Consider the following 21509-nt stretch of genomic DNA (forward strand, 5'->3'; position numbering starts at 1 on the left):
GTATCCACCTCCACTTCAAATTTAAGTCCTATATTTTTACCACCTTGGTTCATTCATTAAAAAATATAGTAAACTATTTTAACAGATAACCATTTTGTACAAATATTTCCCTTTAATTTTTCAATCTGAACAGATGCAGTTGATATATTGACATAAAGTCACTTTTTTATATTGAAATTTCCCGTAACAATCAACAGAAAAGCATGCCGCTCGAAAATTTAGTTGTGAAAAATAAGGAGATTTTGGAAAACTTCACAACTACACTCAGAAAATAAGTGTATGGAAAGAGTTTTCAAGATTTTAAATGTACATGTTTTTTTTTTCTCCATTTTATTTTAAGCGGCAAGCATTTTTAAAATATCGATTATGCAATTATCTCGATAAATGAAGAAAGAAGACAATTTACTTTAGAATGTATATTTCAGATAACATAGTTTGACTGATATTTCTTTAAATCTAAAAAATTGTAAACAAATAGTTGATCACCTTACTATATCATAAGAAGAGTTACTTTTGTAATGTTCTTGACTCACCAGTTTACACACTGGTATGAGACAGCTTCAAAAAAGATGATCAACACTTTGATTTACATCGATTTTAAAAATTCTAAAAAAAAATCAGTTAAAATATGTTATCCGAAATATACATGCTACAAGGATTTTTTATCAACACATCAAACTAGCGAAAACGACTTAATATACTAGTCTGGTACAACTGTTAATACCTCACACTAAGTTATATATGCTAATTAAAACCATTACTATTCCATGGCATTTAAGACTAAGCGAAAAGACTGGTCGGCTCGGAATCAGAACACTGTGTTCTAATATATATATGCTTATCATATTTGCAACTGGACGTAAAATAATAACCAATCCATACATCCATTGTATATTCTGCTGCATCGAGTCATAACGTCTTAGTCGGCGATAATAACTATACGAGAAAGCATTATTTGGTATCAATTATAACTTTGTTACGTTTTGAGATTTGGGTTGTCTTTCCTTTACTACAAACTACAGCATAACACCACCAATTAGAGGAAATTTAAGAAGAATGCATCTTTAACTAAAACCTAGGTAGATCTCCTGCTAATATCAACTAAATCATGAAACGTCGTACCAAAGAATATCTATAGTAGTATACTGATTGGATTAATTGCATTATTTTGAGTGATTGATTCAAGTTTTGTATGTTTCCGAGATACGATCTTATAAGATTCAGATGCTTTATTTGTTTTATTGTGTAAGATATTGATAATTTCAAGTTAACCTGCAACGTTTTAAATTAAGGTCTCACTGAAATGATCTAACTTTTTTTATTACATTTCTTCCTTCATTTAATTGAAGAAGAAAAAAAAAACCAAAAAAATAAAATGACTTCTGCTTATTAACAATTAACATTCACACCAACACAGATAAATATGCAATAAAACAATAACACAACGGGTAAACCGATCAGAAATCCGAGGAAGGATCCGAATCCCGAGGGGAAATTAATTTGTAACGGTGGGTAGGCTAAATATGGATCCGATTCCCACGGAGCATAATTCCTTAGTGGGACGGATCCAGAATTTACTTACCCATTGACTTATTGCTCCTCGAGATTCGGATCCCTCCGCGTTTTCGGATTGGGATACTCGGTGTGATAATACAGTTTGAAACAATAAAGTATGAACGTACGACGGACAGGAGTCATTCCTCCATTCCCTGTACATGTCAGCAATAACGTAATCGAATTATCAAAGTTCCGATAACTCTTTATTCTTGTTAATAAATGAGTCTGAACTCCATACATGTACTTTTCTCAAATTAAGCATTCACAGAAAAGCTGACTTTTTTACATAAAAATATTCTTACTCAAGAGAACACGGGGAAAGTTAATTAATGTTACTTTAAAAATGAAGGAGAAAGTACAATTTGGGGTCCAATTGGCCCAAATATTAAATGTATTCCAAACTATCTATATTTGTAAAATTATGTAATTTGATAAATTATTAGAGTTTGCCCTTTTATGATGCTGCAGACATATTGTGTCATCCAGGCTTGGCAAACATTCAAATTTTATGAAAGCTCTTCGATTTGAAGCTTTAAGAATTTAAGTAATAAAGATTGTTACACATTTTTCTGGTTTAATTTACAGGGGCAAATAAACCCAAAACAATCCAAAGTGAAAATAGATACATTCAAATGTGGTAATTCACATTTTTAAGGTAATATTATTTATAAAGCTAACACGTTTAGGAATTGTCCTTCAAATTTTCTCTGTAAATGCATCTTTTACATTATCAATTTTCGCAACGAATCTAAAAAAATGTATATGGTCAGGTAAAATGATCATCAACCACATAATAAATCATTTGAGCATGTATATATAATCATACAAACTAGGATCACAGTGTCAGAGTCTTATTCCAAACATTACTAAAACAGCAAAATGGGAAGAACAGTTTTCATTACGACGACAATAATTGTTTTTTGATTACTTAAAACAGTATTTTGTATGAGAACGAATATATGTATCAACTATTTCCTAAACTGCGCCAGACATTTGTTCTGGTTTGTTATCATTATGGCCATTTGACTTGGATTTCATTGTAAACAAGTTATACTTGGTAATTTGCAAGACAAATTATACAGATCTGTTGTATATGCTTTGACATTCTTGTAGTGTAAGTAGTTTTGCAATTGACCTTAACAAGTAATAGACATAATTTCCACACTCTAATAATGTTTATCTCGGCGACGACTCGGAACATCATTTTGGTACGCTCGATTGTCTCTTTGTCCTCTATTATCATAAGAGCCTCTGTCGTCATATCCATTATATGGTTGTCTGTTATGATGTGGTCCCCTGTATCCCTGATTCTCGTATGCTCTAATTGCATCATAAGACCGATCGTCCATTACTGGTTTACCGTAGCTATCATTTTCATAGTCTTCTTTGTTACTTCTCTCTTTAGAACAAGCAACACAGGCAAATATAACAAGTATTATCTAGAAATAGAATGTGTAAACAACTATGTAACTATTCAAATACTTACACAGAACATAACGATTACAACTTTGTTTGGGATACGCTTTACATTAGAAAGAATAGAATAAATGAACATTTGAATTCAAATATCAACAAGTTTATTGACAAGTCTATTAACCTTTATGTTCAAAGGATCGAACCAAATTTTAAATTTAAATATCAAGAAGTGAAATGTTGACCAATTGCATGGACAACAGCTATGGATACACCCATTTATGTATTTATTGAAATTCTGGATCTTTAAAACTAAACCCACAAAAAAAGAAAAAGAAATCCTATTTTGTTATATACTGACTATTATATCTTCATGATTATATATGTTAGCTAACCTCAATGACTAGTACTCCTGCACTAGTACCTATTAGTGGTTCCATGTTGTCATGTAACCAGTCCTTGATAGCATCATAACAGCCCTGTAAAATATAAATATAGAAAGTAATGAATCTGTAGTAATGGTATAACTTTACTTTGCAAAAATATAGAGTATTTATAGAAAACTAAACCAATGTCATCGGTTAGACAAACCTGAAACTGGAGCTAAGAAAGTCTATATTTCTGTTTCAATTGGGTAAACATTAAGAGCTAATTTTATATCAACATTTTATAATTACGATTATTTTACTCTTTTTTCATAGTTGGCATATAATTCATTTCATATTTTATTTTTCTCTACGTTGTCGTAAATTTAGACATGAGTGTTTTACATGGATTAATCGTTATAATCTTGGATAAAGGACTGGATTTCAGTAACTCTATTTATTTAATTACCTTTCCTCTGTGGCAGTTTTGTCAATAACTTACATATTTAATAGTAATAACCTGCAGTAAACACTAATTACTCTTTTAATCTATTGTTGTTTCTATTTCGTATGTGCTTATATATATTGTTATTGTTGGTACGTTATACATTACATTTAGCATGTTTAGTTTGGAGTTTGTTGTTTGGTCTTGCCGGACTGCTAAACTAAAAGTTTAAGGAGCGAAATACTCAAATGCATTATACACGGGAAACATAATGATATCTTTCTTTCTTTCCGCTAAAATGTCTTAAATTTGCTTTTATTTTTAAAGTTAATGTATAGGGTAAAATCAAATATCTGATAAATCTTCGTTGTCTCATATTATCCACATCTGGACTATTTCAATTTAAGTAGACATACCAAGATAGGAAGGTACTTAGCAGAGAAGAATACGACGAGTTGTCGAAGTCGATAAGATAAAACCAAAACCAAGATAACTTAAAAATTACAAAGATAAGCGTACGATAACAAAAAGGTGTCCAGTAGCTGAAGTTGTCATTCAATTTCATGATATCAGTTGTTGTGGAAGGGTAAACATTTTCTAGTCAGTTGATTTTCCTAAATATAACTAGCCTGTCCAATTGACCAGTCATACAAAAAGGGGAGACGACGCACATGGTGCAATCGAGAACAAGTCAAAGAACAGAAAAAATAACATGGTCAAAAGAAAAACAGAAAATACCATGGTCAAAAGAAAAAAAGGTGAACAAATAAACAAAAGTTCATAAAGGACCCCCGGGGGGGGGGGGGGGGGGGGGGGGGGGGGTTACTGACTATCCTTTCGGGTATAACTGTGCCGACAGCACTTGCCAAATCATACCTTGTTCTAACCAGAAAACATTGAAAAACATACCCTGTTCTAAACAGAAATATTGAAAAACATACCCTTTTCTAGACACGCTCAGAAAATGTATACCCTGTTCTAGACACGCTCAGAAAATGTATACCCTGTTCTAGACACGCTCAGAAAATGTATACCTTGTTCTAGACAGAGACCTATATGTTCTAGTAAAGATCTGTCCCCGGTACAAGTTAAAACAAAATAGAAATACGATAGTTTGGCATACTGTTAAACTGTTAAAGATGACAGTTGTTAAAATATGCACCGGGAATGATCCTGTTCTAGACCGTATAAAATAGATGCTGTTCTAGACTATCTTAAACAGTTAAATAAGCGATCCTGTTATAGACAAATACTTTGTTAAAAAAAAAGACCATGTTCTCACCAGCAGGGCATGAAAAAGCAATCCTGTTCTAACCAGCAGGACATGAAAAACGGACCCTGTTCTAACCAGCAGGGCATGAAAAAGCGACCCTGTTTTGCGGCACACTCGTACCACTAAAAATATAGAAGTAACCCCCCCCCCCCCCCCGGGTAAAGGACAACCCTAAAATCTAAAGATTGGACAAAACAATCCCCATCGATAGTTAAAAAGGGACGAACTTTGATGCTCCGGACGGGAAAGCAGATATCCAAATTAGATTGCCATTTCTTCAATTTTAATATTAATGGTTCAAATTTTATCAGCACTGAATTACGACACTACAAAGAGTCACTACATAAAATGTTTGTGTTGTCCCTATGTTGCTTGTTTGTATGTCACTTAAATATATAAATGCACCTTTATCAGATTCAACCACGTGAAATGGGCAATCTGAGTGTCGCCTGTGAAATAACATATTCATTTTTTCAGAACACGTGATATCACTATTTTTTAATGAAAACAATCGGAATAGCTTGGTATCGAAACAGGTGCGTCGACAAGGTAAGCATCTAACTATTTACATGCCTCAGTCATAAAGATTGGTCAGAGATTCTGTTTTAAGTCTTCTGTTCGTATATTTCACCGATTGTCGGTACACATGTTTTGCTACAGTCGTTTGCCATCCTCTGAGTTCTGATTGGCTAGTCACATGTCATCCTTTGGATTCTGATATTGATTGGCTAGCCACCTGTCTTCCTCTGGAGATTCTCCTTACAAACGAAGTTGGTTCTGTGTCTTCATGTTGTTTTTTTTTAATTTTAAACTGCACATGTGCTGTGTATACATACTTATACAAACTGTATGACTGCAACACAATTGTTGGGAAAAAACTTTCAAGAGCTTATGTTTGTACTGTTATATGTGAATCGAATAAAAATACAACTTTTGTATTCGTAGTATAGATTTGGTCCAGTGACCGGTTAGTTGGCCGAAAATAAAAAAAAAAATGATTAAACAGTTTGTGGCCAATCCCCCCTCTTAATTGAACAGATTTAAATGAAAAAAATATGACTTTATAAATTCGTACGTCCGAAGGGTTTTTCTGCATTTACCTCCAACTGGAACGTTCATACCTAAACATTTGAAAGCCAGCGATGTGTAAATAAGTAGAAACCTTAGGAGCTATATGATAAAAAGGGAGCACTAGGCAGTAGATTTTTTTCTTTTTACTTAGTTTTGTTCTACCATGTCCATTTGTATACTTGTTCAGATAGAGTACATTTTTGTAAACTGATAGCTTTATAAATTTGATACATTTTACCTTAATTTTCTAGCCTTATCTAGATACAATAACACATATTACTAGTATGCTATAAACACCAAAATAAATACACACCGTATCCATATAAGAATTATTGGTGTTTGGGTGCTGCCAACAGTCCTGATTAGTTACATTTATACAGCATACTGCTGGTATAGACTTGTTGTGTGTGCTACCGTCAGATTTATTAAACTCTCTATCCCACAAAGTCGAGTCATTAAAGTCTCCATAGCCTTCTACACCACAACAGTCGTACTGAAATTAGAAGAAATAAAAGGTGAGTAAACAGTTTCCTTGGATAAGTTGTTCTAAAAGGTTATACTAGTCTGCATTTGGCCTCAATGTCAGTTGAACGTACTATTTAATTCTTAACCACCCCATACAAATAAGAAGTTTTAAAAGTTGACTGATACAAGACTATTCAAAATGGGTTAAAAGTTAGATACTTTTACAACGGCATGGGTCCAGGAAAGAGGTATCGCCATTTCCCTCAACAATGATTTGTTTCACCCACAAGGTCAAAAACCGAAATGCTGTTGAAACCTGGTAAATTAAATTGTAAATTGGTTTCATGAAATTGATAATCAAATAAAATAAAGTGTTATAATCGGCGCTTTACATTTCTGTTGACATCATAATTGCAAAGTTTACAAGTTTTTTTTTAAATTTTGCATCGATATATATCGAAGAAAAATAAATGAATTTAAGATATACCAGAAAGACAATACATAACTTATCCTCCCAACGAATTCTAAACCAACGGATTGGCCGGGATATATAAATATGGTGATCCCTGGACTTATCATGTCAGGCAGTAAAACCCTTGCTAAAGCGGGGCGCCCTTTTGCCTGCGTTGGATGTATAATTTCGCAACCACGTTCACTCAGAATGTGGACTTTAAATCCAATGCCTCGTGTTGGAAGAGTGCCAGGCTCTTCGATCGTTAACAAAACTTTTGCAACAACTCTCTGGAGGGCCCGTAGGTAGGCTATTCAACATGTTCAGTGGCAGTCCAAATTTCCCTCCTTAATCTGTCGACACACATTGCAGAACTAGCATATTGTATTAACTTTTAATTTGTTCTCGTCCTGAATATGCATGAACTATCTGCCACTGGACGTTACGCAAGCAACAATCGATCAATCCATATATTTTTGGCTCTAGTTATGAATGACCTATATCACAAATCAGGCAGTGCGTTTTATAGCTGACTTTTTACGGTATAGGTTTTGCCTATTGTTGAAGGCAGTAAGGTGACCCATAGTTTCTTTCATCCGCGTGATTTGGATTCTGGTGGATAGTATCTAATTGGTCATCATACCATATATCCTTATTTTCATACTATTTATTTTTTAGACAGATAATACAATGGATAAAAAAAATCGACTACCTTCCAAAATTGCAATTATAAGCCATCTTTTCGTAATTATTATTTCTTTATATATTCATAAATATACGACATCATTATGTTACAAACTCAAAGTACACACATGAAACTGTGATACTGTTAATTTAAGTTAAGATTAAAAAACTTTTTGAAAATGTAATTGTTTGAAATAAATTCAAGTGAAATTGACCATGTATACTGTGAAACTTTCGTATTTGAAGACATAAGTAACTTAAGTATATGTACTAGTAACCGAATTAGTCTAATGTTGAATTAAAAAAAACATAACCTATTCAAAATGTTATAATAGTTATAACAAATGAATATTATGTGACAATCAGTCTGAAAGGGGGACCGCCTCGGTGATTTAAATAAGTGCAATTGTGCCTGAATCGAGTGCGACCCCAACAGGGTCGAACAGAATACTCATTAAAACTGATATACGATACTTCTGGGATTTAGACCAAATATAAAAACATGTTACCCCATGGTTAAATGCGAGCCAGACAAACAAAAACTGGACACTTTATCCGAAAAGGATTGCAATAACTGTCTAAAGTCAAATTTGACTGAGTCACGTTTCAGCGAGTGCTTGCATCTCAAATATACCCATGTGAATGATCTTATTATTAAGGGTACTACCGAAATGAGAATGTCTGCTTTATCTCTGAATCTCTTTCTTGAAATTGATAGAGATGGACGACTTCAAACTACATGTAGTTCAATTACAAATAAGATTTTTCAGTTTTCACATTGTCAATATCTCATTTCTCAGTTTTGACATACATATTAGATCATTGTAAGGTGTTTACATTTCTAAATTGACATAAAACGTGCGGACATGTTAAATTTAAGCGGACTCCATACACAGGAATGAGCCCCACACGAAATATCCCCCAACAGGGATATGAGGGTTTGAACACGACACAAATTTTAGCGATCATGATCACGAATATGTTAACTGAAACGATGTTTATGTGTCTCAACTCGCGAAAAAAATGGCGTGGTCTCAAATCTCATTTGATACGAAAGTACTATGTCCTTTCGTGACATTTTCGGACTGAATATGGTTTTGCATAGCGAGCGGGGATACTCTTACCCTATCGACGTACTCAGTCTTGATCCATTTGAATTTGATATGATTTCGTCAGGTTTTTGTTGTCTTGTTTTGTATAGTACAGATATATCTAGGAGTACAGAACATAGGTAAACTACTGGTACCACTTATAAATTGCATCAAATTACTTGAATTGAACATTGTGAAAATGAGTATTTTTGAAGTATAAGAATATCAATGAAAATGTTTATTTTGTCAAAACAAATTTAAACAAACCTGCGTCATGATGAAGTTTAATCCTAAAGTAACAGCATCTATACCATCTATACCTTTGTATTCTTCTAATGTCATTTTGAAAGGCTTCTTCAACCATTCGTCAACCTATAAACATACATTGAATTAATTTGATAATCTGATACAACTTACAGAAATATAAACCAGGAATTTTGACAAACGGTGTTATGGTATTAACGAAAGAGTTTTTTTTTTGTATTGATAGAACAAATAATTTTGGAGTCGTAATAAATAAATTTATGTAGTATTCAGAGTTACTTGAACCTGATTTTGTAGATTTATCTGATACGGCGACAAACTAGAAATCGAAACTCATAACAGTTGTGGTTGTAAACACCATTTATTCAATTGGAAATAAGTCATTGTGATTCTCTGTCACATGGACAGTACAACTACTTTGCACATGGTTTTTGGCATCTGGTTTTCTTTCAAAAAGCAAGTTAAAGAATAGGGAATACAAAATGTACATAGATAAACCTCAGTGGCATTGTACATAGATAAACCTCAGTGGCATTGTACGTCCTGATAGTTGTTCTTAATAAATCAAAACATAACTAAATATGTCTGTCTATACAATTATGAACACGTTTGTTTCAACATCCTGTCGATACATATATCTTAGCATTGCACAAGGCCATGTTTTTTTTCTTTTCATACGGTTCATGACGACTTTACCCTAGATACATTGGATGTGCACTGATTTTACTCTAGGAAAATATGATTTATTTATAGGTTGGAATCAGCTAATCTGAACTAGCTTTTAAGTGACGATATCATGAGTCGAAGTATTTCCCAACTGTTTTTTTTAAACAAAACGCTTTTACTTCTTTTTTAGTTTGCTTTCTGAAACTGCGAGCATTCAATTCATGAACTTTACTTGTATGTTCTTTAATGTTAGTTCTGTTAGTTCACTGGTCCAGATTTAATTAAAAATACAGGGATGAGATCTAAAAAATACTAGTGTAACCCCGCTACACATTCCTTTGTCGTTTGCCTGTCCCAAGTTAGCAACCCCTGTCTTATGTCATATCTTACATTTGTTGTTCTTTGAAGAATTTGGTGTGTTGATGGCAGTTCTTTGAAGAATTTGGTGTGTTGATGACAGTTCTTTGAAGAATTTGGTGTGTTGATGACAGTTCTTTGAGGAATTTGGTGTGTTGATGACAGTTCTTTGAAGAATTTGGTGTTGATGACAGTTCTTTGAAGAATTTGGTGTGTAAGCGGCAGTTCTTTGAAGACTTTGGTGTGTTGATGACAGTTCTTTGAATAATTTGGTGTGTTGATGACAGTTCTTTGAAGAATTTGGTGTGTTGATGGCAGTTCTTTGAAGAATTTGGTGTGTTTATGACAGTTCTTTGAGGAATTTGGTGTGTTGATGGCAGTTCTTTGAAGAATTTGGTGTGTTGATGGCAGTTCTTTGAAGAATTTGGTGTGTTGATGACAGTTCTTTGAATAATTTGGTGTGTTGATGACAGTTCTTTGAAGAATTTGGTGTGTTGATGACAGTTCTTTGAGGAATTTGGTGTGTTGATGGCAGTTCTTTGAAGAATTTGGTGTGTTGATGGCAGTTCTTTGAGGAATTTGGTGTGTTGATGGCAGTTCTTTGAAGAACTTGGTGTGTTGATGGCAGTTCTTTGAGGAATTTGGTGTGTTGATGGCAGTTCTTTGAAGAATTTGGTGTGTTGATGGCAGTTCTTTGAGGAATTTGGTGTGTTGATGGCAGTTCTTTGAGGAATTTGGTGTGTTGATGGCAGTTCTTTGAAGAATTTGGTGTGAAAGTGGCAGTTCTTTGAAGAATTTGGTGTGAAAGTGGCAGTTCTTTGCGTGTTTCTGTTTAGTTTATTCCCAACTTTTACTAAAAGGAACGATTTAGAGCTTGACATATTTATAGACATTTGTTTATTGTCGCCCTCTATATGTTTTTGGTTAAAAAGCAAACAAAAAACATAAACTGTGTGCATTATGTTTTCAAAAGAATAATGATAAACACACAGGCGTGATATTCTAACGTGGATAGGCATTAGTTTGTTGTGTTATATAATGTTGGTTGTAATTTTTTTCTGGGGAGTCGAGTTGAAACTCTTTGTATACAAATTAGATACCTTGCTTTGAGCAGCGAACAAGACAACCACAAAGGCTATTTCAGCTAACACCAAAATTGACAAAATTACAACGTACTGAAAAAGAAAAAAATGTATTAATTATAATACAACTATTAAATTGTTTTTTTTTTTAAATTTTATAACAACATGGTGCTACGACTATATGGGAATACTAGTATATTTTTTTTAAGGAAGGGACAAATCATTCTTTGAAACCCACTGATTCCAGTTAGAGTTCTCTGAATCAGACATTAGCAAAATGCTTGATTTGTTTGATTGAAAACACTTTTATTACGTTTGATAGACGTGATCTTATACAGATAATATGCATTCCTACGTAAAACCAATTGTTCCACTTGTTTCCTTATATGTACGAGTCAAACTTGATACAAACGCTTCTCGTGAAGAATGACGAAAAGCTAGCATTATCATTTAACTTCACTTTCCGCTAAACAGATAATGTCCTCTCATTGAACAATTCAAAGATTGGTGACAATGTTGATCTCATCTATTCCATGGAACTTGATATATAAGGACAACACAGATACAGTTAGATCTACTTTATATTTTGAAGTTGACAGTAAGGGTTGGTTGAAATCTTAACTTCATGACAATAGAGATGAATTCGTTTTTCCTATTGTGAACTTTCAATTTTTGATGTAGCAATATTCCAGCAAAACCCGCATATGGCGTTAGCGTATGTCTCTTAGTAAATACGATATTCCTGGACTAGCGTATTTTCCTTTTATTTCTGTACTGCTGTTTACAAGGAAGCTATTGAATCAAGTGCCCGTTATAGTAAAATTGTAGTCATCACTTCGAAGGTTTTATGTGCCACAGATGTATGTTACCTCCAACCATTACAAATCAATATATTAGAATGATTACTAGATAAAACGAATAAAATAAACACGTAATGGCTATTTGTATACATTACCAGTATAAGCATTGGTCTGACTGTGCAGCAGGCTCCTATACATCCTAAAATACCAATGATGAAGAAGAAAGCACCAATTACAATAAAACTTAATGTCACATCCCCAAGCAGATCTGGTATGTTAAAGTCTAAATCATCATGAACATTAATAGCTACTCTGAAGTCTTTATATAAATCTGATAGGTACTGGTTCATTAAATCTGTTCCCCATCTTACTACGCTTCCAACAATCAATAAGGCTATTCCAATCAACTGTAAAATGAAAATAAGAACATTGAAGTACTCTTCACTTCTATCTTTTTTATCAAATGTAACAAGTTTTTGACGAAGTGCATCGACAAACCAACCAATTTCATCACATTGGGTATATGTGTGGCTAGACACCACTTCTGACGTACTGTTAGTCTACCAAGATATCAGCAGTAAGCTCTACTGTATTAACTTGATTTATTTTATATACTAGTACACAAACATACTAATATATTTTCACTTGAAAACTATCGAAATTTTCATAGAAAATAATTCCAATTAATCGGGCAAAATTTACTTTCCTCTTTTTAGGGTCAGCGTTTGTTTATGCATTTTTTAGTTTAAGCTTTCTGAAGTGTTTCCATTTCTGATGAAGTTAATCCAGATCAAGAAAAGATTTTGGGAAATTTTTTGTTTTTGTACGATCTTTGCAAGACTCTGTTGTTCATGAACTGTTCTAGACTAGGGACAATTTTGACTTATTGTCTCTTCATGTTCTATTGTTGAAGAACTTGGATTCTTCTGGTTTCGTCTGGTTGTTGTAATATTGCCGTATACTTACATCTCTTTTTCATTCATATCTAGATTGTATATCATGATTATTTTCAGAGTTATTCTCATTCTTATTTCTTCATGCCGGAAAAAAGATGTTAATTTTGGCAGAATATATAAAGTAAAACACGAGTGTGGATACTTGATAAAAATATCAATTTGCATTCGGAACACTTTCAAGTTATTCAAAGTCTGAAGAATCTAGAAATCTGACGTACACAATACAGTAGGCGACCATTTGATTTCGGGGTGTGGGGGTTGAAATGAATGTCTTGGCCTCGTAAGAACAAATAATCCTTCCCAAGCCATGATATCAAATAAATATTCTGCAGAACAAAATAAAGGAAATATTTGTGTACAAAAGTGAAAATAAATAAGTTCACCTAGCAAAAGATCTGGCATTAATATCAAATTTTTAAAGGGACCAACCAAACCATTTAGAAATACCTAAAGGCAGCCATTCACGCGATTCTTGATAACTTGTGTATGTTGATGCTCAGACAAAACGAGTCGTTCCTTTGTTTCTGGTTTCTTTAAGTGCGTATACGATTTTGTGTAAATCATTTATACACTATAACTCATTTTAAAATAAGGCTGAGAGAGTAAGCAAATAAAATAGGCAATTAGGATCAAACGGTTAAAAGTTTTGTGTGTTGATTCTCACACTTTCTATTTTTTTATATTTTTTGCCCGGAAAGCATGTGGATGTTCAAGCATGTAAGTATACATATAAACCACACCGCTGTAGATTAACGAGTTATCTTATAACCAATGTTCATGATATAGATACACCTGTACTTTGGTAATGATAAATTTGATACATAGTCATACTTACAGAAAATAATATGTTAATAAGTACAAGGATGACTCGAGAACATGACTTACATGCCCCCATGCTTTACAAGTTGTGATAACTGAAAGAAACAAGAAAACAATTATAATCAACTGGATGTATAAACAAATAACGAGGACATCAACACATGTCCAAATTCGCAAAATAAAACTTTGATAAAAGAAGGATGGCATGCGTGTAAAAATATTTCGTAAACAGTTTTTTTTTAAGTATTCATTTAAAATTATATTTTTAATTGGTTTCATCTGTGTCTTTTGTTTTTTTTTTTAACTGTAAAGCTTAAAAGGTCAGTTAGTTTTTATAAGTTCAGGAATACCTTTTGACAAAAACCAATATCCACCACAAAAAAAAGGTCAACAGTCAGATTTTCAAAAAGTATTTTGTTTGATATACCTAACAAATTTTAGCTGTTATCAACACTAACATGTACATGTAAGTGTATGGGATTTTTCGCTATGCTGCAGAGTGGAAAGAATTCAGGGATTAGTATACTTCCTTTGTTGCGTTGTTTTTTTCTCGGGTGTTTAAACGAAAATTCTTAATACATAAAGTGTACATTTAATAAATATTTTTAACAGTAGTTATTGGTGTTTTTTTTTTTAATTGGAATTAAAGTGACGAGCTTTTTTGTGTGTATATTTCCTCATCTTTATCTCATCGTTCACTTTGAAATTGCATTTTTGTATAAAATAGTATTTTGAAGTTTTCAATTATTTCTTTAGGAATTAAGATAAGGGCTATTGATTTCACTTTATATTACAAAAGAATGTAACACACTATCTATCGCTATTATCAAAGGGATATATCAGTAAACGGAAGTAAATAAAGATGTAGGTTGCTATTGCAAGCTAGAAAAAATTACTTACGAGACTTAAAAAATATAATTTCACAAAATTGGACGAACGACCCATCATTTTGAAAGAAAAATATATAAGCATATATTCACTTCAGGAGGACTATAGCATTGAATATCAACTACAATATAAAGGTAATAAAGAGACAGACAGTCGAAATCGCATGATCTCCAAATAGAATGAAATGATGTACATCAATAGGGGCGTAATCTCTTGTGGTTCACGCTTCTCCCGAGAGAGAGAGAGAGAGAGAGAGAGAGAGAGAGAGAGAGAGAGAGAGAGAGAGAGGCTCTACGTTAATGAGATAGCAACCCAACGACACTAAGAAGAAGACACTAGAGTACACTAAATCATCATTGTGATTTTTTTTTACAGTAGTAGCTGTTTCAGAGTTTTGCAAAATTTTCCACCGTTTTTTCCTTCAGCATAATAATGTGTCAGAAAACATGACTATTGTCACTGGTTAGATATATCATGCATCTGTTAAGTGACAAGAAGATAAAGGTATACTATCATGATGATAGGCGAAAAGTAATAAAACTAAGACATTATTTAGGCAAACCAATTTCAAAGTTTACAACTACAAGCTTAGTTAACGTATTAAAGTTAATATACATGTGATATCATAAAATGAAGTGATTAGAGTACAAATAAAATAATAAATTATCTTGTTCAAATATTGGACTATTTGTATTACGTAACATACATGTATGTGTTTAATTGCCCACTGTTAAAAGATATATGAGAATTAAAAAAAAACTTTTTTTTACGAAGAGCACACTTCAAATATATTAATTTCTTATATGTTAGAAAGTTTAACAATAGCTTTGAGCAATGTAACAGATTGTTCCAGTATTATTTATTTGTACATGTCATGGTCAATATTACATAATAGCTATAAATGATGTGGTCATTGCGATAAATAATGTTGTCATTTTTCATTGTTTTGGTCTAAGTTTGGACAAATATGACACATCAATGTAGATATATATTAGATAACAAAGCAATAAAAATATTTAACATTTCAACAATCCTTAAGCGGTAATACCAATCTGCTTTTGAAGAAATTAATCAAAAACAGAAAGAAAAAAGAAATTCTGTATATCAATTTTTAAGCAAAACATGCATAAATACCTGTTAAGATAGTGAGACAAAAAATTAATCCATGTTTTGTTTGTTATGTGTTGTTGAAATAAAAACAATTTAACATGGACGACGTAGATATTTTATCTTTAGTTGAGATAAAAGGAGAAGGAACGCCCAGGGGATACAACTGTGTATGATAATTCTCTTTGCCTTTTACAGGTAAAATTATGTAAATTACTCATGTAAATTCTTTTATTAAATTTTGTTGTTGTGAATGTAACATGAAACTAATTTGTCCACAGATCTATATCATTAAAGACGAGTTAGAGAATAACACACGATTATTAGTCAACAAAAACTAATATCTACCCCAAAAAAGAACGACTTATCATATTAAAAGCCATATCAAGCATATATTGATCTTATTCGATCTCCATATAACTAGATTCTAATTTTACCTTGGGAAGTGGTTTAATCATGTTGCTTAGGAGATAAAGGGACAAAAGGGGATGGGATCGATAGGAATTGAAAATTGTTTTATGTGCACGAAGAACAAAATAGAAATTTTCTCTGAAAACTAATCATATTTCTATTTATTTCCTATTTATTTTCTGTTTCCATTGGAATAAAATTTCTTGACGTATATTTTGATATATTGTTTGGTATTCAGATCTATTAAAGTCATATATTAAGACATAGTACTTTAACGGTAAAAAATAAATATGACGATAAATTAAACGGTTCTGATCTGAAGTCAGGCTTTCCCCTGTAAATAAAAATAATAAAAAATACTGAAAACCATTATCCTAGCTACCCTGTGTCTTTTTATCATATATCCCTAAACAATAAGACCAATATCGATATATATAATTTTTTAATTTTCAACTATGGTTCAATATGCCTATCATTTGACCGCTCACTTTTATTGATTGGTTGATTGTAGCTAACTTAACGTCCAGTGGCACTGAAATAACCTAGAGGAAGGGCGGAAAGTTTGGACTGCCACTAAAAAATGAGGGTATGTACAGAGAGTTTCCTTGCAACGGGCTACCTTAGGGTATGTACAGACAGTTTGCCTTGCAATGGACCACCTTCCACCTCCTCGTATAGTTTATACAAGTTTTATATAATGTGCATAGTGCGAGACACTTTCCCTACACGGCGCATCTTATTGAATGTCCCTTCTCCGATCGGACGTTGCTGCATATTTATACATCCAGCACACCCAACCTGTGACAGACTCGCCAATTAAACAAAGGTTTTTCTGCCGTACGGGAGAAGTACAGGGATGGACATATATCTGTACTTCCCCGCCAAACATAGGGGGCATTGACCACTTGAAGTGAAACTATATGTGAAAAACTTCATATATTTTTTTTGTGAATAAACCTAAGTTATTGAAATTAAAATTAAATGTTAATATGAAAATGAAAATCACCTGGGAAAATCAAAGGTATAGTCTGGGAGAACATGATTTATTTATTAGTTGTAATTGGCTTTGAACTAGCTTTCAGTAACTGCGAGTACTCTTATTTCGGAGCTTTATGTCTATTGTTTTTTAATTCAGTTGTTTTTGTGCCACGTACCGATCGTTTGAGTTAAGAATTTGATTTTTACAGCGTGTTCGTTTGTTGTGATGTTACACCACTGTCCTAGGTTAGAGGAGGACTGAGCGCTCACAAACATGTTTTAACCTGCAACATTCGTTATGCGCCTGTCCCAAGTCAGGAGCCTGTACTTCAGTGGTTGTTGTTGGATCATGTCTGTCATATTTGTTTTTCGTAAATTGTTGATATAAATTAGGCCATTAGTTTTCTCGTTTGAATTATTTCACATTTTTTCATATGGGTTTTTTTTCATTGTTAAAGACCGTACTGTTGTCTATTATTGCTTGCGCCCACTTCATTTGTACTCTGGTGGATAGTTGTCTCATTGGCAATCATACCACATCTCATTTTTTTATATGGTTAACTAGAAAAGTCAATGACCCTTTTAGGGGATTTAAACATTGGATATTCACTCTATATTAGTTCGACACAGGATAATAACTATTAGCTTTTGGAATATGAGTATATAATATCTCGCGTAGTATGATTCAACCAAAAGCATTGACATAATTCAAAAGCAAATTAAAAATGCCGTTCCAACTTTAAAAGACAAAAAACCTTCATGATACGAGAGGCATTTTTCTCAGCATCTATGTTTTTGAATTTTGGAAAATAATCTTGTTTAATGTCCCTTCTCCGATTGGACGTGGCAGTGTTTTTTTTTATACAGCCAGTACACTAAACTTGTGACAGACCTCGCCAAATTAGCAAGGGGTTTACTGTCGGACGGGAGACGTACAGGGATGAGCATATATCTGTACTCCCTTGCCAAAGAATGAATTTTGACCAGCGTTTATGTTTTTAAATTGAAAAGATGAGAAAACTTCAAAGCTTTAGAATGAATAATGGCAAGCGTCTAATATTGTTTCTTGCTTTTCGAAGATTTAATAGATTTTTTCTCATTCACATTTTACAACATCATGTTTTTATATGAAAAGTTTTCAGCATTGTATTCGAAAACCCGCCTCGCCTGCCGCAATGACAATGAGAACCTTTCAGAGTTATGTTTTCATTTCTTTTCGTCGCTGATTTTAATTTTGGATATTTGCAAAAATCATTCATTGTAATCAGAAATATTTTAGAAAAATTAAATTTTGAAGACAAAAAACGGAAATGCTTTTAAATTACCGTTTCAAGTACTTTTTGTTACGTTATGTTTTATGTTAATAATCTCTTTTTCTCTATTTGAAAATTTGACTCGGCTGCTAAGCACGAATTTAAGTAAATACGAAGTCGATTGAAATTCACCCTAAGAAAACAGATAAAAAAAAACGAACAGAAAGAACATTCAATAAATCACTACAGGATTTTCTAAGATTGAACAACACGACGCTGACCATATCACTGCTTGTTAGCTCGAGAGAAAGTCTTATAACGATCATATATCACTGCTTGTTAGCTCGAGAGAAAGTCTCATAACGACCATATATCACTGCTTGTTAGCTCGAGAGAAAGTCTTATAACGCAAGTAGTATTTTATGTAATAATCATAGAATAATTAAAAATCAAATCAAATAACCTTTTATTAAGACAAGATTGAAAGATGACAGGACTGCAAGTAGAACATATTCATGGGCATATTTAACACAGATATGATAAAAAGACAACCAAATCATGATAGCGTAAATTTTCAAAGAGATACATTCAATTTTTCCATTTAGAACCATCGGGGCAAAAGCTACCTTGTAGAGCTACCTTGTAAGCAGCAAGTATCAAGGAAATCATGATAAGAAACATAAACCCTGGAATATCGTGTCAACTGGGAGATATATACCAGCCTGGCATCTTGGCCAAACCTCATCTTCGTGTCAGTCTACTGTCGAGTAGTGAGCCACGATCCTAGGCTAGATATGTATAGATATATACTCCACATGTTTAAGATGGTAGATATATCTATTGTTTTATACTATTGTACGATAAGAGGGACTAAGACTATATCTTTCTTGGCTTGATGAATATTATTGTTATACTGTTAGCGTTCAGTTATCATGCCTGGTATTTTTTTGCCAGTAACATCAGTGATCTTGGTAAGGTTAATGTTATTGCATATTTATAGTTTAAAGCAACACTAAAATTTTCAATTTGTTTTTCTGCATTGAAATTCTGTACAGGTTTGTTCTGCTCATTTTACAAGGTTAGATCTCCACTATTGCTTATGACTTTGCTGTATGAAATCCAGTGTGAATTAAGCATAGCCATCGATATACGAGCGAAAGACGTCATAGTTTCGTATTGGGGACGTCAGGTACTTTGAGCTTGCTTTTAGCAACCACGAACATTCTTTATGTTTACTTTTGTTTTATTTGTGCATGGGTTTTTTCTTTATTTATACTCCTGGGGACCATAATTATTGAATTCTGTAACAAGCATTAAGTTCCAATACTGATTTTAATGTATGTTTTTGTGTACTATTTGTTATTCGACTGGCCGAGATTAAAGAAGGGGGAGGTTGAGATCTTACAAAAACTTGCTTAAGTCCGCAACGTAAATATGTGTCTGTAACAAATCAGGATTTTCATTAGTTGTCTATCAATGTACTTTTTGTCAATTTAGATCTCGTCAGATTAATATATGCATATGTATATTGTTGAAGACTGTTGATAACTAGATGGCTTGATTTTTGGATTGCTGTCTCAGAGACGTGTACCGTCGATTCCCTTTCATCCAAAAGTATTGGAACGTTTGAATCTTAAACAGAAAATGAGTTATTGCTGTTATTTCATAAATTCCCTTAACTAAAATTGAGAATGGAAATGGGGAATGCGTCATAGAGACAACAACCCGACCAAAGAGCAGAAAACAGCACAAGGTCACCAATGGGTCTTCGACACAGCGATGAAATCCCGCACCCGGAGGCAGGCTACAGCTGGCTCTCTGCATACTAGACAAAAGTAGCAAACATCAATGTAAATAATTATATACTTTATTTCTGTCTTCTATGATCGGTCGAGGTCTCGGTTAGCGTTCTCTGATAAAAGATAGGTTCTCATACTGTCGTATACCGCGTTTCCATGTTTTATAGTAAATGACATTAAATGAGACATGTGGCATGAGAGAGAGCAAATCTATTAGAGAACAACCCTAAAATTGCGGTCACGTGAAATGGATCATCATGTCCATTTTAAAAATTCGCATTGTCTATCTTAAAAAAGTACATGTCATAATTACTAATGTTGAATATTTTCCTTAAAGTTCAATTGCCTTAATAAATTTATCATTGAATTCAAATGGTTATTTTAGACAAAGACCGATCCTAAAACAAAAATTGTGATGCGTTGTTCTTTGAATTATTTTCGTTTTTTATCCAAACTTTTTTATATAGGAATATTGTGATGCGCTGTTGTTTGAATTTGTTGTTGAAATTTATTCATCATATATTCTTCATTCAATTGTAGCCAGGTCACTCAACGAAAAATCTGTATAACATTGAAAAACTTTTATAGTCATGAATTACTTACATTTAATGTAAAAATGCCTCCAATATAAGAAACTTACCAAGGTTTTATTTCACGAAGCACTGAATTATTCTTCTTACTTCCTCACTGACTTTGAGAATATACACATACTTACAATGTCATATATCTTAACTGTCGACAGAAAAATCGTAACTTCATTTAATACTGAAGTGTACAACAATACAAACTCAAGTTATAAGGTGTAAGTTTATCTGTAATGTTTAACATGCAGTTACAATATAAATCTAACCTAAACAGGTTATAAGTTATAAGTTATAGCAGGCAAGAAGAGGATAGGTTTATATAAAGCTTGATCATTTCGTAGAAAATCTTTACTAATAAAACACCGAAATAATCATACGGTTTTTATAGCTAAATTTGTGATTCTGAAACTACAATATTTCATTCAAACGTAAAATTTCCCTTAACCAAATGACCTTTATGATAAACAAAACAAACGTTTGGTGAACATTGTCAAGACAATTTAGTTTTCCTTTTCGTACAAATTTTGATGTATCCAATCCTAAAACTTTAAACAAAATATACAAACAATAGATTAATCAGGTATTGGTTGCAGTATTGCACACCACCTCTTTATTGCAAGCTCAAATATAACAGACATTATACATGTTGTCAAAGAAACATGAAATATTCAACTAACATAGCATTTTAGTCGAAGTATACTAGTAGATCACGATGGTAACAATCGTCAAT

General features: G+C 32.9%; 1 protein-coding gene across 2 annotated transcripts; it reads right to left on the reverse strand.

The window, feature by feature from the left end:
- Positions 1-1299: 1299 nt before the first annotated feature.
- On the reverse strand, positions 1300-20939 carry LOC127700948 (tetraspanin-9-like). Of its 2 annotated transcripts, none has more exons than XM_052204685.1 (8): positions 20836-20939; positions 13776-13854; positions 12140-12391; positions 11203-11277; positions 9083-9187; positions 6438-6617; positions 3366-3449; positions 1300-2996 (listed from the first exon to the last, which is right to left on the reverse strand). In XM_052204685.1, exons 2-8 carry the CDS (start codon positions 13833-13835, stop codon positions 2724-2726), a joined length of 1029 nt encoding a protein of 342 aa, XP_052060645.1. In that variant the 5' UTR covers positions 13836-13854; positions 20836-20939; the 3' UTR covers positions 1300-2723. The 2 variants fall into 2 exon arrangements, with proteins under 2 accessions (XP_052060645.1, XP_052060644.1); XM_052204684.1 differs by lacking the exon at positions 20836-20939 and adding an exon at positions 15782-15914.
- Between the last annotated feature and the right edge of the window lie 570 nt (positions 20940-21509).

This window comes from Mytilus californianus, unplaced genomic scaffold, assembly GCF_021869535.1.
Source record: "Mytilus californianus isolate M0D057914Y unplaced genomic scaffold, xbMytCali1.0.p SCAF_5, whole genome shotgun sequence".
Classification (NCBI taxonomy): Eukaryota; Metazoa; Mollusca; class Bivalvia; order Mytilida; family Mytilidae; genus Mytilus; species Mytilus californianus.

What these genes read in the sequence shown, in the direction of transcription:
- LOC127700948 (XM_052204685.1), bottom strand. Translation starts at nt 13,835, where the DNA reads ATGGGGGCATGTAAGTCATGTTCTCGAGTCATCCTTGTACTTATTAAC. An exon ending in TTATTAACATATTATTTTCT is followed by an intron (nt 12,392 to 13,775) that starts GTAAGTATGACT and finishes TTCATTTTACAG; the next exon opens with TTGATTGGAATAGCCTTATT. An exon ending in ATAATTCTTATATGGATACG is followed by an intron (nt 3,450 to 6,437) that starts GTGTGTATTTAT and finishes TATATTTTACAG; the next exon opens with GGCTGTTATGATGCTATCAA.